This window comes from Acanthopagrus latus, chromosome 16 (assembly GCF_904848185.1).
Source record: "Acanthopagrus latus isolate v.2019 chromosome 16, fAcaLat1.1, whole genome shotgun sequence".
NCBI classification, from domain to species: Eukaryota; Metazoa; Chordata; class Actinopteri; order Spariformes; family Sparidae; genus Acanthopagrus; species Acanthopagrus latus.
This window is the reverse complement of record NC_051054.1, coordinates 24,931,678-24,946,126: the sequence shown is the minus strand read 5'-3', so window position 1 is coordinate 24,946,126 and position 14,449 is coordinate 24,931,678. Positions and strand designations below refer to the sequence as shown.

General features: G+C 39.3%; 1 protein-coding gene across 2 annotated transcripts in view; it reads left to right on the top strand.

Moving 5' to 3' along the window:
- eipr1 (EARP complex and GARP complex interacting protein 1) overlaps positions 1 to 14,449 on the top strand; it is a 171,827-nt gene that overhangs the window by 153,730 nt on the left and 3,648 nt on the right. For both annotated transcript variants that reach the window (XM_037072218.1, XM_037072217.1), the window contains one exon: positions 7,847 to 8,014. In XM_037072218.1, the coding sequence (XP_036928113.1) occupies positions 7,847 to 8,014 (168 nt within the window). The remainder of the gene's footprint in view (positions 1 to 7,846; positions 8,015 to 14,449) is intronic.

Sequence of the window (14,449 nt, the reverse complement as noted above, 5' to 3'; positions counted from 1 at the left end):
CAAACAAGAAGGCTAAGTGAAAACTACTGGACACTGACAGTAAGTTTTAACACTTTAAATTACAAATAAAATCCCAACTGAAATATTAAAGCTAACAGCTAACTCGCTTACACTAGCTAAATAACAGTTGGATGGTTGCCTAGCAACAGCATCAGTAGCATCAGTGGCAGCAGTAGCAACAGAACTTTCCTGTTATAAATCAAAACTCACTGACCTTAGAGAGAGTAACTGCTGTATCATGATTTCCACCTGCTCTGAGACAATAGAATATCCCCAGGCTGTAAAAAGCAAGACTGTAAGGGGCAAATATTCTCCACGAAAGACCAGAAACACTCTTTCTCTACCTGTATAAAGATGGGAGGTCATGTAATTTAATCTTCTACTCTGATGAAGCTTATGTCTGGCTGGATGTCATCAGCTCCCACTGCACTTTAGTAAAGAGAACAGGAATCTGCAATGGATGGAAGATAAGTGTAGTGGACGAAAATGACCCAGACAACACCATCATGTTTGCCAACCTGTTTAAAAATGGAACTGCCATGGTTCAAGGACACCTGGCAAAGTTTGAGGGTGACTTCCCCTCCATGAAACTCAGGGCTCAAAAGGAGATGGAGGGTCTTACAAATACCAACCCATGGAAACAAAACCTCCATCTCTTCTCTCCCCACGCCTGACAGAGAGCCTGCAGACGCTGACACCGACCCTCCCCTACTGGAGCACTCATAGGCTCTGAACATCATGAGGGAACAGTTCTCCCAGATGGAGATAAAGCTGGTACAGCTCAGGGAGCAGCTGGCGTAACTCTCCCTCCTTCCAGAATACCCTTACCATCTTCAGGAGAGAACATGAGGACACACTCAATGCTCAGTTGACAGAGTTTCAGCAGGACAGAACCAGTCATAGCAGACAGCTGGACTACCTCAGTGAGGAGGTGAAGCAGCTGAAAAGTTTCTTTCTGCCTGGAACTACACAGTACATATATCAATACAGCAGACCTCAGGACTACTCTTGACCAACTGTCATGATAACCACTACAGGGCAACGTAGAACAAGAAACGACATACGGCTCAGGCAGTCTCAGTCAGTTCCAACGCACACAACAGACAGAGACAGGTAGTTTTCAGCATTGTCACTGGTCTCATATGGATTTCTTTTGACAAAACAACAACACAAACTAAAAAAAGTCAGAGGAGAGAGTTTTAATATGTTTTGGTGATTTATAGAAAGACTTTGATGTATATTCCTGCAAGTTAAAAAAAAAACCCAAAACACAGCTGCATTTGTTCTCTCTTAAAAAAAATTGTATTACAAGCCATGGCAGACAGGAAGGGCATATCTGCACTCAGCAGCTTACTGTGCAAATTCTGTCTCTCTGCTTATTTGACCACATTTCATGAGAGACATCAGGTTTCTCTAAGTTATGTAGGCAAAATCATAAATGTACACTCACAATTGCTTCTGGGAAGCTTTACAGAGAATAGATTTTACTGCCTCTCCCATACACATCCATTATTATCTCCCCATTTCTCCCAAAATAATCATGATCATGGAACTGTGATTATTTAAACATCATAATGCCTATTGAAACTTTGAAATACACATCAATAGGTAACATTTGAATTCATATTTTAATTAAAATGAAAATAAAGACTTTATGTGAAGGTATAACACAAATGCCATTAGCATGTACCTGAAAACCCAATTTGGAGAAATCTGGGGCTTATCATGGGTAAGTGTTGCACAGATTTTTGAGGAACACGGCAGCCAATGTCATCAACTGTGGGGGATGGGGGTCAGGGTTGCTACTTTGGGGCGAAAGAGGTTAGAACCCGCAGATTGCTGCTTGCGGCTATATTTTGTTTTAGTGTTTGTCTTATTTTTAAAAAAGAACACATTTAAATATGAAATGTTTCCAAATAACATGTTGGAACATTCAAGGCCTTAGATCAGCTGCTTTTGGATTAAAAAGCCAAAATTCAGATTTTATTAGAGAAGTAAAAAACTCTGATATCACTCTCTGATATCACTATCTTAGATACATGGTACAGAGAAGACAGGTTGACCTTGCAATTACACTGAGATTGTTATCACAGCAATTAAACTCCAAACAGTAACCCCAGGTAGGGACTCAGGAGGCATGATTGTTTGGTATAGAGCAGAACTAATCCATTTAAGTCAAATTATCAAAAAAGCAGAATCCTATATTTGGCTGAAAATTAAGAAAGAAGTAATAAGTGCAGACTAATATGTCTACCTATGTGCTATTTGCATACCCCCCTCAGAATCCCCCTACTACAATGAAGATGTTTTTTTTCCACTTTAGAGGGGGAAACAAACCAATTTAAAACTTTAGGAAACATGCTAGTCTGTGGGGACCTGAATGCTAGAACTGGAGAGAAAGCTGACACTATAAACATCCAGGGAGATCAGCACTTAGGCCTGCCTGGAGAAACCTGCTTTCCTCTCCCCAAGACACAATTTTGATAAAATTACAAACACAAGTGGTACCCAGCTTTTATAGCTCTGCTGCATGCTGGGTCTGTATATAGTCAATGGTAGGTTACAAGGAGATTCTCTGGGCCATTACACATTTAGTTCAGCTCTTGACAGTAGTACGGTAGACTATGCCATAACAGATCTAGACCCAATGTCTCGCAGAGCTTTCACAGTCAACCCACTCACACCCTTCTCACAGCAAGATCACGGTCTATCTGAAGAGGGAACACAGTAACTAACTAAACCCAGTGAACTGCACAACACCACACAACAGTGGTATTGGAGGAAAACATATGATGTAATTAAATCTATGCACACAAACAGTAAATGTGCAGCTAAAATAGGAGAGGTCGTGGGGTGAGGCAGGGTTGCAATCTGAGTCCAATCCTCTTCAATTTATACATTAATGAATTTGCATGTCAATTAGATCAATCCACAGCACCTGGCCTCAACCTGAATGGCACAGAAATTAAGGGTCTCCTTTATGCAGATGACTTGGTGTTGCTATGACCAACAATAGAAGGTCTACAGCAGGTCTATTGAAAATACAAAAACAAGCAATTCATTTTTACAGTCACCTAAAAACTAGTGACCCTCAGACAAACCATCACAAAGCCCAAACCTGCCAAGAGCTGAAGCCAGAGAAGAGTCCCCTCAGCCAGCTGGTCCAGAGGCTCTGTCCAGACAACCTAACATGGCCCGGACAGCCTCGGGACCACAACACCAAGCCAATCAGACCAAACCACATTATCAACCAATAAAAGAAATCTATATCACATACTGGAAGGAAACAACTAAAACACAGAATAAATTAAAATGTTATCTGACCCTAAAAAGAAACTTCATATTAGCAAACTATCTGAGCACAGTAAAAGATCCTAAATTAAGAAAAGCCTTGACTATGTACAGACTCAGTGAACACAGCCTGGCTATAGAGAAGGGTCGGCATAGACAGAGCTAGCTGCCAGAGGAGGAGAGACTCTGCTCCCACTGTGACCGACAACAGGTCGAGTCAGACCTACACTTCCTCACCTCATGCCCCAAATACCAGGCTCTGAGAAATGAACACTTTCCCAAAATATTAAAAATACACCCTGAATTTGAAAACACAACAGACATGGAGAAACTCCCATATTTACTTGGGGAAATGCCCAAATTTGAGAACACTGCAGCTAAATTCATCATCTCATGTCACAACCTGAGGACACACACACACCACCACCACCACTATCACCAACATCAACACACACACACATACACCTGACTGAGAGACATAAGTGACACAAACAATTGTTGTTTGTCATTTTCTTCTTTTTTGTTTGTTTTTAGTTTGTTATTATTATTATTATTATTATTATTATTATTATTATTATTATTATTATTATTATTATTAGTAGTAGTAGTAGTAGTAGTAGTAGTAGTAGTAGTAGTAGTAGTAGTATTGTTGTTGTTGTTGTTATTACTGGGATTGATTCATTGTGACTATGACTGTGATTGAGTCAATCATAGTTATACATATTATACGTACAGTATTACAAACAGTATATATTATAGCTAATTTATTGTAAATATTATTTTCCTTCATTGTTATTATTATTTTGAATTCCAAATGCTTGCTTTGGCAATAATGTAATGTGTTACCTGATGCCAGTAAAGCCAATTAAATTGAACTGAACTGAGAGAGAGAGAGAGAGAGAGAGAGAGAGAGGAGATTCCATGAGAAGAAACTGCATCAAAAATGAGCTCCTGAATATTTCTCAAACTTGGACCTAAAAAAGTGGGACATTTTACAAAACAACCTTCAAATATTCTTCAGAAAGGACTCTAAATAAGAGGTAACAAAATTAATTATCAAAACAGAAAAAATATATATAATCTTATATATATATTTTAAATCAAGACAACTACCAAATCGTCAACTATGTAACCTGATATCAACTGCTAACTCGGATACTACCTGCCACCGTTACCAACATTTACAAGGAGAAACTGCACTAAAGATGATAACAGAAGAGATATCCTATTAAGACAAGAAGAATAACAAACAAACAAACCAAAGCCTAGAAAAGCAAAGAAAGTAAACAGTTAGCCTAGCCCCCTGTGGGGACGCCATGGAAACCTGTTATAAGGCAGCTAACAGTACAGGGAGCAGGGAGGTTGGATACCCTGCTAAATGTAAGAGTGCGGCAGCTAGGGAGAAACACAAGGACAAGATACTACGAGAAAATCCAGAGGTCCTCTTCAATGATTACACCCAACACAAAGAAGGAAGGAAGAAGAACAACCTCATGTTCGTCACTGACTCCATCTACATCTGGAAAGATACTTTGTGCAACAATTATGGATATGCATCAAGTGGGGAGGAGGTAGATTAAAGATCTGTAAAGATGGACAGCTTGACAAGGATGACCCTCTGCTCACCATCACATACAACACCAAAGGAAAGATCATGGTCCAGGGGAATGAAGCCAACCTGGAGTCCTTTGAAGAGGCATTCTCCTTGTTAAAAGCCAAGGTGAACACAAAGAGGATCAATGTCCCCTCTGACAGTGAAGATGATGTGAGCCCAACAGAGAACCCCACCACCTTGTCCTTCTCTGCCCCTCCCACACCTGCTCCACCAACCAGCTAAAGGAGAATATGGCCTTGCTGGACCTGGACTTTGCTGAATTCAAAGAGCTGACCCAGGCCAGGCTGTCTGACCGTCCAAACAACACTGTGCAGCAGCTTCATGAGGAACTCCAGCAGCTCAAGAGAGACAGCCAAGTCTTGGAATCTGACCTCAGAGCAAGTGTAGAAGCACTAAAACAGGAGAACAGTGTGCTCTGTGCTCAGTTAGCCAAGTCAGACCCCCTTGAAGTGAAGGAGGGTGCTGAGAATAGAGAAAGAAGCTTTGTCAGGAAAGTCCAACACCTGACAGACCAACTCTCAGCATTCCCCACAATGACAAATAGAGACACAGACTCTCCCTGCCAGTGTCCCAAACCACTGCCTTGTCTCTATCCCACCGTCTCTGCTCTGCACCCCTCCCAACAACACCCTGGCAGCTACACCTACACAGCCAGCCACCAACAGACAGCTCTGCCCATCCCAGCTGTCCTCCACTCAGCCAGAACAAATATACATATTTAGAACACTTTCCCATATCAGTAATAGAACAACATGGAAATATATTATTAGTTAGTAATAGTACTAATAGCAATAGTAATATTCGGCACAATGGTAATATTAGTAAAAATGATGCATACCTCAATGGAATTTATATGAAATCATTATTTAGTATTATAAATGTATAGATAGTTGTAGGTGTTTTAATATTTGTCTGACTATACAGGTTCATTTTTATTGTTTTTATGCGTTCATTTCATATAAGCTGTTGGAATATTCAGGGTCTACCCTCCTCAGCCTTTGAGCTGAAGAAACCCTGAATTCATGAAATCTATCAAAGACGTTGATATCATTATATTGACAGAAACATGGTGTCAAAATGATTTGCTCACTCACTGTCCTTCAGGTTATAATGAAGTCATGGTGCCCTCTGTAAAATTAAAAAACATACGCAAGGGCAGAACATCAGGGGTGAACTTGGTGTGGTATAAAGGAGATCTTTGCCATCAGATCTCACCAGTTAAACAGGGTAAATCACACATTTGGTTGAGATTAGCTCAAACCCTGGGCATAGCTGATAGGGAACTATATCTCTATGCAATGTATATCCACCCAGTAGATTCTCCTTATTTTGAAGAAGACATCTTTGACACTCTCCATTCAGAAATTGCCGACTTCCAGGCCCAGGGAAACGTGCTTCTAACTGGAGATCTGAATGGACGAACAGGAATTGAACCTGATGTCATGGACCCACAGGGCAACAACCACGTATTTGATCAGGCCCTCCTATTTACCACACCAACCATCACCCATCGGAACAACCTTGACTCTGAAATAAATCAAAATGGCAGAGAGATAGTGCATCTCTGTCGGGCCTTAGGCCTGTACATAGTTAATGGTAGGTTCAGAGGGGACTTTTTAGAGATATTAACATACTCCTCAGCTCTTGGGTCTAGTGTACTAGACTATGCAATCACTGACATGGACCCCTCCATTATCAGTGCATTCACTGTCAGACAGCAATACCCCCTTTCAGACCACAACCAAATAAATGTGTTCTTTAAACTCTCAAATTAAATGAGCAACAGAAAAGGGAACCCAGTAAGCTGTTAAAAATAAATCCTACTTACAGATGGGCCCCAGACAGTGGAGACAAATTCATCATGGCCCTGAACTCACCTGATCTGATTAATGACATATAATATATGACCCAAACCAATATGTCTCTACCAGAGATGGTGTAAACAAGACTGTTGATGATATAAATGTGATATTTCATAAGGAAGTTATAAAAGCTGACCTCATAAAACAAAAACGGAAGCCTGTTGTAAGTCAAAACACTGACAAATGGTTTGCTCAAGAATGCAAGACCATCAGAAAAGACCTGAGAAAAATAACAAATGAAAAAGATCACCGACCAAACAACCCAGCCTTATGCATTAGACACACTAACATTTTAAAGAAATATAAATGTACAGTTAGGAACCAAAACAAAATTGTGCCCACATGAAATTTGAAGATATTGAGAATGCCATTAATCAAAATAAATTCTGGGACATGTGAAACAAGTTCAGCACAAAGCAACAGACATTATACATCCAAAATGGAGACATCTGGAGCGCACATTTTGAAAATCTGCACAAAGACATACCAACAAATCAAATCAATTCAGATCAGTATATTATACAAGAAAAACTCCAAACATTAGAAGAAACACTTAAAGACAACCAAAATCCATTGATTTCCCAATAACTTGGGAAGTAAAACTAAGTAGCCAATACTGTAAAATCAGGATCATAGAGCTTATGATAATGATCATCAACTTGTGAAATAAGCCCATATAGAGACTGCAAGGCACCAAATTCGTTTTATTGGCACCTGAATACACAGCCAGATAGGAATGTTTAGCTGTGAATCCCTCTGTGAGAATGCTGCATTTTCTGCATTATTGGTGTGTGTGAATTAGACAGAGACAGACTGGTTCCCTGCACAACTGTGTTGTGTGTGTCTGTAAGTTTCTGTGTTTGAGAATGTGTGGTCTACCTGTACAACATTTGTGTATGACTGCTTTGCCATACTATAGTAATATCACTGCATTCAGTGTTGGGTTACTGCAGCTTTGCTTAGAGCAATGGAAGACGGCAACAGGCAACGGACTGTTAAATGCATCAGTGCATCAATGTAAATTATCCTGCACTTCCCTAAATTGCTGCAATACTAAACTACTTGTTTTTTTGTCCAGGGTGTGGAGTGTCCGCTACAACCATAGCCATGACCAGCTGGTGTTGACAGCTAGCAGTGACAGCCGCCTCATCCTCTCCAATATGGTGTCAATCTCATCGGAGCCATTTGGACACTTGGTGGATGATGAGGAGCTCAGTGAGGGAGAAGACAACCACCACGAGGGCAAGTAAGAGCAACTCAGGCTAGTTAGAAAAGAAAAAATTCTGTTTTCAATGATAGTCTGGTTCTTTTAATAATAATTGTGCTTTGTTACAACTTGGACACTATATTTGCTACAAAAATGAAAACAGAATTCCTAATCAATCCAGCTGTCCAACCAGAAAATGGCTGTATAAGTCACACTTAATGTTTCATGTTGTTCTTTTCATATCAGAGTCATTGGCAATCAACATATTCAGTCCTTAAGGTCTGACTATTTGTTGAATTAAACTTAGCTTTCCGTCAAGTAAAGCACCTGTGAATTTATCCCATTAGGGGATTGTCATTGACAACATAGGTTCACTAGAGAGACGTCACCTACATTACAGTGTTAACAGTTAAATTATTTTCCTCTTATATTAACATCAAGTAAATACAAAAATATTACCAGAGACAATTCTTTGAAATATCTGAAAAGTAAGACAGATCAGTTCTGATTCAAACTGATGTGTGTTACTCACTAGTGTGTGTGGCCTAATTAAATCCCACCAATTACCTAATCTTTTCATATAAGCATATGAATGTCCAAATATAGTAAAAGAGAAAATGTCCCATGGTGATATCACCAAATTGTTTGTTTTGACTTACAACCAGAAATACTTAACTAACAATTAATGTACAGAAACGTAGAAGATTTTAAATTTGACAAGTTGAAAGCAGAAAATGTCTGTGTGTGTGAAAATATGAAGATTCTCATAGTCATCAGAGTAACAGTATATTCAAAATTGCACGCAAGTTCAGGTGTACAGGAACCAGACATGTTTTGTTTGATATAGGGTTTAACTAAATCAGCTAACTAAATTGTTCAAATTGCAGGACCAAAATAAATACTACTGTGGATTGTTTCATAGTTGCTTTCTTTTCTTACACAATAAGTTCTAAATAAAACTTTGGTAGGAATACATTGATAGTACATTGACAGCATAGAACAGCATATTCTATTGTTTCTAACAAACTCAGTGTTGTGAAAGCAGGCATACTGACCAGCTATTGTTAGTCAAACCTGATCTGGCCTCAGTGTTCTGCCTATGTGCCACAGTCCCTGCGGCGGGCATTGAGCCGTCATCCATGGCATGAAACAGTAGCAGGAAGCTGGTGGTATCAACATGGCGAGTGCTAGTGCAAGACATTTTTAGACCATATTTTCACTGTTCACTATGCAGCCAGTTTGCCACTTTTTAAATTGTTCGGTATGTGACGTAATAGACCAACCAGATGAAGGTCCTGCAGCAACTAGCTGCCAGTTACTGAGGTTGAGTCGAAAATACTTCCATCAATAAATCGATTCTCCCCAGGTGCTTGTATACTGGGGCATTGGCAGTAGTTCAATTAAATGGCCTAATCGAGCTATGGCCGAAGCTCCACTCAAGTGCGCATGTAAACGTACTGATTGTTACACTGTCCAATCACTTGATAAAGCAGGATCTTCCAGCTCTGCTCTCCCTGGCTGTTTCTTAATGAGGGTAGAAGCCAGAGCTGCTCCTTATTCTTCCCCTGGAGCAAAAAGTTCATGACAACTGTACATGAAATCTAACAGTGTCATTGCTACGGTTAGACATGCATAACAAACTCTGTAATGTTCTCAAAAATGTACAGGGAAGTCTCATAACCAAAATGCCAAGTCGTTACAATATAATTAATTGAATTATGATAGTCCAACCAACACATTTTACAATCAACTGTTTTAAATGAACGCAGCTGTGTGTGACATAGCAGAGCAAGAATGCAGCCGCTGAAATAATACTGCTATCTTATGATCTTCATGTGCATTTACATTATAGCTTACCTGGCTAAGCTTTAACAATGCCGCAGTAACAAGAAAACAGTCACATCACGCTACTTGTCAGAGTTTATGCCGTCATTAGTTACACTAAGGATATGTTTCAGTTAACGGCAAACATTAGATGTCACTTACCAGTCTAAAGAAACCTTTTAAGTTCAGTTCTTTACTCTCACAGCTCCTGCAATAAAAAGCGCTGGCAGAATATGCTCTTGTATAGCTTCTTTTTATGTCATTTCTTTTATCTGCTAAGGACTTGGTGTCTTTTCAGGAGAAGTTGTATGACAAGATGATAAAAATATATTTTTCTGGAGCTTCTGCATCTTTGTGTTACTGAATAACTAACTGAGCCTGTTACCATCTCTGTGTTAATTCCAAAGATGTTTAATTATATCTGGACTAGAGCCAGACTGATCTGGATTTTTTTGGGCCAATGCCAATACCGATATTATGGAGTACAAAATTCTGATAACTTATATATCGGCTGGATACATTTATCAATCTTTCTAAAAAAAACATATAAAAGCAAACAACTTATTTTTTAATCCTTTAATTTAGTTCACTTGTTACAAAGATATGACTTGAAGGCAGAACATGTTACTGTTTAAGAATAGTTTTATTGTCAAAAATTAGTGCAGGAACCTTTCCTTATTGTTATGATAAGAATAATAATAACAATAATAACAACAATAATATAATAACAATAACAATACTTTATTATTATTATTATTATTATTATTATTATTATTATTATTACAAATATGTCTAAAGTTATGTGGGGCATTTCAATATTTCCTAATGGTCACAGTCAAGAGCTGACAAAAACCTTTGCTAAAAACACAGTGCTGCTGTGACTATAACGTTAATTGGTAATGTCAAATTTGATCAAGAAGAATTACATGTTGTTAACATTATGTTCTTCATTTAATTCCAGGCCAGCAATGCATTTCACTAAGCAAGATTGTCCCCCCTCCCCTTACCCCCACTGGCCTGCACTAATGTTAAGCTAGGTTAGCCTTACTTTACCTTGCTAATGTATCAAACAGATAAGCATGACTGACAAAACAAAGCCATCATGACTCAAGTGGGTTGAATTGAAATGATAAAATTATGGAGACATTGTTTATTTCACAAACTAATTGTAAACTTAATGTGGAGTCTTTTCTTCTCAGCCAATATACTCAGCCAGGTCCGCACCATAAGAGACAGTGTGGTCAGTATGACTGAGAGACCCCTCTGAATAAGAATGGCGACAGAGCACGCTCTACCGGATAAATAGTGCGTTATAATTAGTATTAGACATTATTTCTAAATAAAACCAAGTCATATTCCCAGTTTATTAGGAAAGATAAAAGTGTTAAAGTCTGCATCTATCGGCCAGCTTTTGACCAATAACAATTATTCTCAGATCAGCCGATTAATCGGTCAGGCCCCGAACCAGACACAGCCATGGAGATGGAGCCCTGTTTATTCCTATCAAAGCTGCACTGTGGCACATGAAGCCAAAATGGCTCGATAAAAATGCACAGATCTTCCATGTTGTGGGGCCCATAGAGTGTGCTTGAATGGGGATTTAAAAAATATAATTGTACGGCTCTTCTGGACTTTTCGTGATGCACAATGAAATGTATCCACCGTTTTACAGACACTTTTGTTACAATTTTAGCTTATGAGAAAAAATTCTTTTTGGACCCCAGTGTATCATGTAATGATGTAATTACATGGTTTTGCCACTACTCAAACTGGCTTCATAGCCTGGAGCTCATCCTGGGTAGTTCCCTCCCAGCAGGCTCAACTTCTTCCTATCCTGTGGCAAACTAGAAGCCACAGTGACTCGCAATTGCCCCCCCAGGTCAGGAGGACTTACTACAAGAAGGGACGGTCCATGCTTGGCTGCTTAGTGGTGGATATCTCAGCGATACAATACATAGGCATTTTGAACACTAAGCCATAACTGTTACTTCTTCGCATTCTTGATAGGGATACTTCATTATTTGTATGTTGAAATTAAATTATGTGCAGATCTTACGCAATGCACCTTCGGTGCTGGAGAGTAGAAATGGTCAAAGGCATGGATCAGTGGGAATGGACCTTAAGTTGTAGCTGTCCACATTATCTAACTTCACTGTTACTACATTAGTATCTTGGTTTTTGGTGTTTTGCTTCAGGAACTTTGTATTCAAAATAGAGTGTATCCTCACAAAAGTGAGTACACCCAAATATTTTATTATGTCTTTTCATGGGACAACACTGCAGAAATGACACTTTGATACAATGTAAAATAGTGAGTGTACAGCTTGTACAACAGTGTAAATTTGCTGTCCCCTCAAAATAACTCAACACACAGCCATTAATGTCTAAACCGCTGGCAACAAAAGTAAATACATCCTTATGTGAAAATGTCCCAAAGTATCAATATTTTGTGTGGCCACCATTATTTTCCAGCACTGTCTTAACCTTCTTGGTCCTGGAGTTCACCAGAGCTTCACAGGATGCCACTGGAATCCTCTTCCACTCCTCCATGACGACAACACGGAGCTGGTGGATGTTAGAGACCTTGCACTCCTCCACCTTCCGTTTGGGGATGCCCCACAGATGCTCAGTAGGGTTTAGGTCTGGAGACATGCTTGGCCAGTCCATTACCTTTACCCTCAACTTCTTTAGCAAGGCAGTGGTCTTTTTGGAGATATGTTAATTCGTTATCATGCTGGAATACTGCCCTGCGGCCCAGTTACTGAAGGGAGGGGATCATGCTTTGCTTCAGTAAATCACAGTACATGTTGCCATTCATGGTTCCCTCAATGAACTGTAGCTCCACATTGCTGGCAGCACTCATGCAGCCCCAGACCATGACACTCCCACCACCATGCTTGACTGTAGGCAAGATACACTTGACGTTGTACTCCTCACCATGTTGAACTTCCAGTGACCAGTATGAGAGATTGTGAGAGTGATAACTCCCCATTCACACCTGAGACCTTGTAATACTAAGGAGTCACAGGAGGGAAAATGGCTAATTGGGCCCAATTTGCACATTTTCACTTTTGTTGTTGCCAGTGGTTCAGACATTAATAGCTGTGGGTTGAGTTATTTTGAGGGGACATTAAATTTACACTGTTATACAAGCTGTACACTGACTGCTTAACATTGTAACAAATTGTCATTTCTCCAGTGTTGTCCCATGAAAAGATAGAATAAAATCTGTACAGAAATGTGAGGGCAGTACTCACTTTTGTGAGGTACAGTTTATGGCTCCAATGCCAATTCTTGTTTTTTATCAACCAACCTCTCACCTGTTAAACAAGGAGAATGTGATTTAATTCTCCTGGAAGCACAACTCGCCTCGCACACACTTTCAAGATTACTCTTCTTCTTGCTCTGAGCATCCCCTTTTATCACATTATCTATGATGAGTGACAGTGATACCCTTTCTTGAGTTTTGATTCTGTATTGTAATGCACATGTAGAATCATAGCTCTGTGTTAAGGCACAGAGGGCCTTTTACTTCTTATATGTTTCTGGACTTCTACAGGGAGCCTAATGAAACAAACTGAGACACAAAACATTAAAAATGTGTTACTGTCAAAACACTTCAGCAGTTTCTTCTCTACATTCACAATAAATTGCAGGGATATCCTCTGTAATGGTTAGGATTAAATCCTTTTTAAGTCTACCACTGTCCTCCATCCATTATGGTCCCATTCCCCCTCTCATCCATAACCACCAGTTCTTAAACTCAATGACTGACTCTCATCTACAATTATCAATGCTTCTTCCTAATCACTAGCACTCAGCTTCTGCTATACTTATTGACCCCACTTGTATGTATACTACGTGTCCACAGAACCTGGACACTATGTACAAAACTCTTCCAGTGTTTGGACTATTTTCTGACTTTATATGATGAAATTCAACAGTTAAATTCATTTTGCAAATGATTATTTTTGAGATTATGAAACAGTGGAGGCTTCGATTAATGTTCTTACAGCAAGTATATTTGTTTTAGTGTCAATTTTACAAAAGTAGTAATCCCGCAGAACAGCCTCAGTGAAACTGATTTTTCAGGAATACGGAACTAGAAAGGTACACCATCATCTCAAAAGATATTCCCTCATTTGATCTTCTGTGTCCGTGGAGGCAGACAAATACAAAAATCGAACATGCAATATAACAAGCTTTAGTTTGAACAAAAGTCTTTGATCTGCATTATGCCCTGATGGAGCACTCCAAAGAAGGGAGTAACTGCTGAAGCAGCTCAAAATCATTTATTAAAGAGTCCTTAACAAAAGCAAACTAAAGGCTAACTAGACAAATTGCATTTCCTGTGAAAATACAGTGTGAATGCTGAAGGCTGAAGGGAAATCTGCTGAATGTACTGCTGAAAAGCTGAAAAAGCTGAAAAGCTAAAGGCAGAAAGAGCATAAAAAGCTGAACGCGCTGATAGCTGAACAGTTTCTGTAGCTGAACATGAAGCTGAATGTATAAAGAAGCTCAAAAGGCAGAGAGATGAATATTTTCAAAAGATGGAAAGACAGAAAAGCTGAAGAGGGCTGAAAGAGTTTAAAAAGTTGAACATTTTCAAAGCTGAACATGAAGCGGAATGTTTAAAAGGAGTTGAAAAGG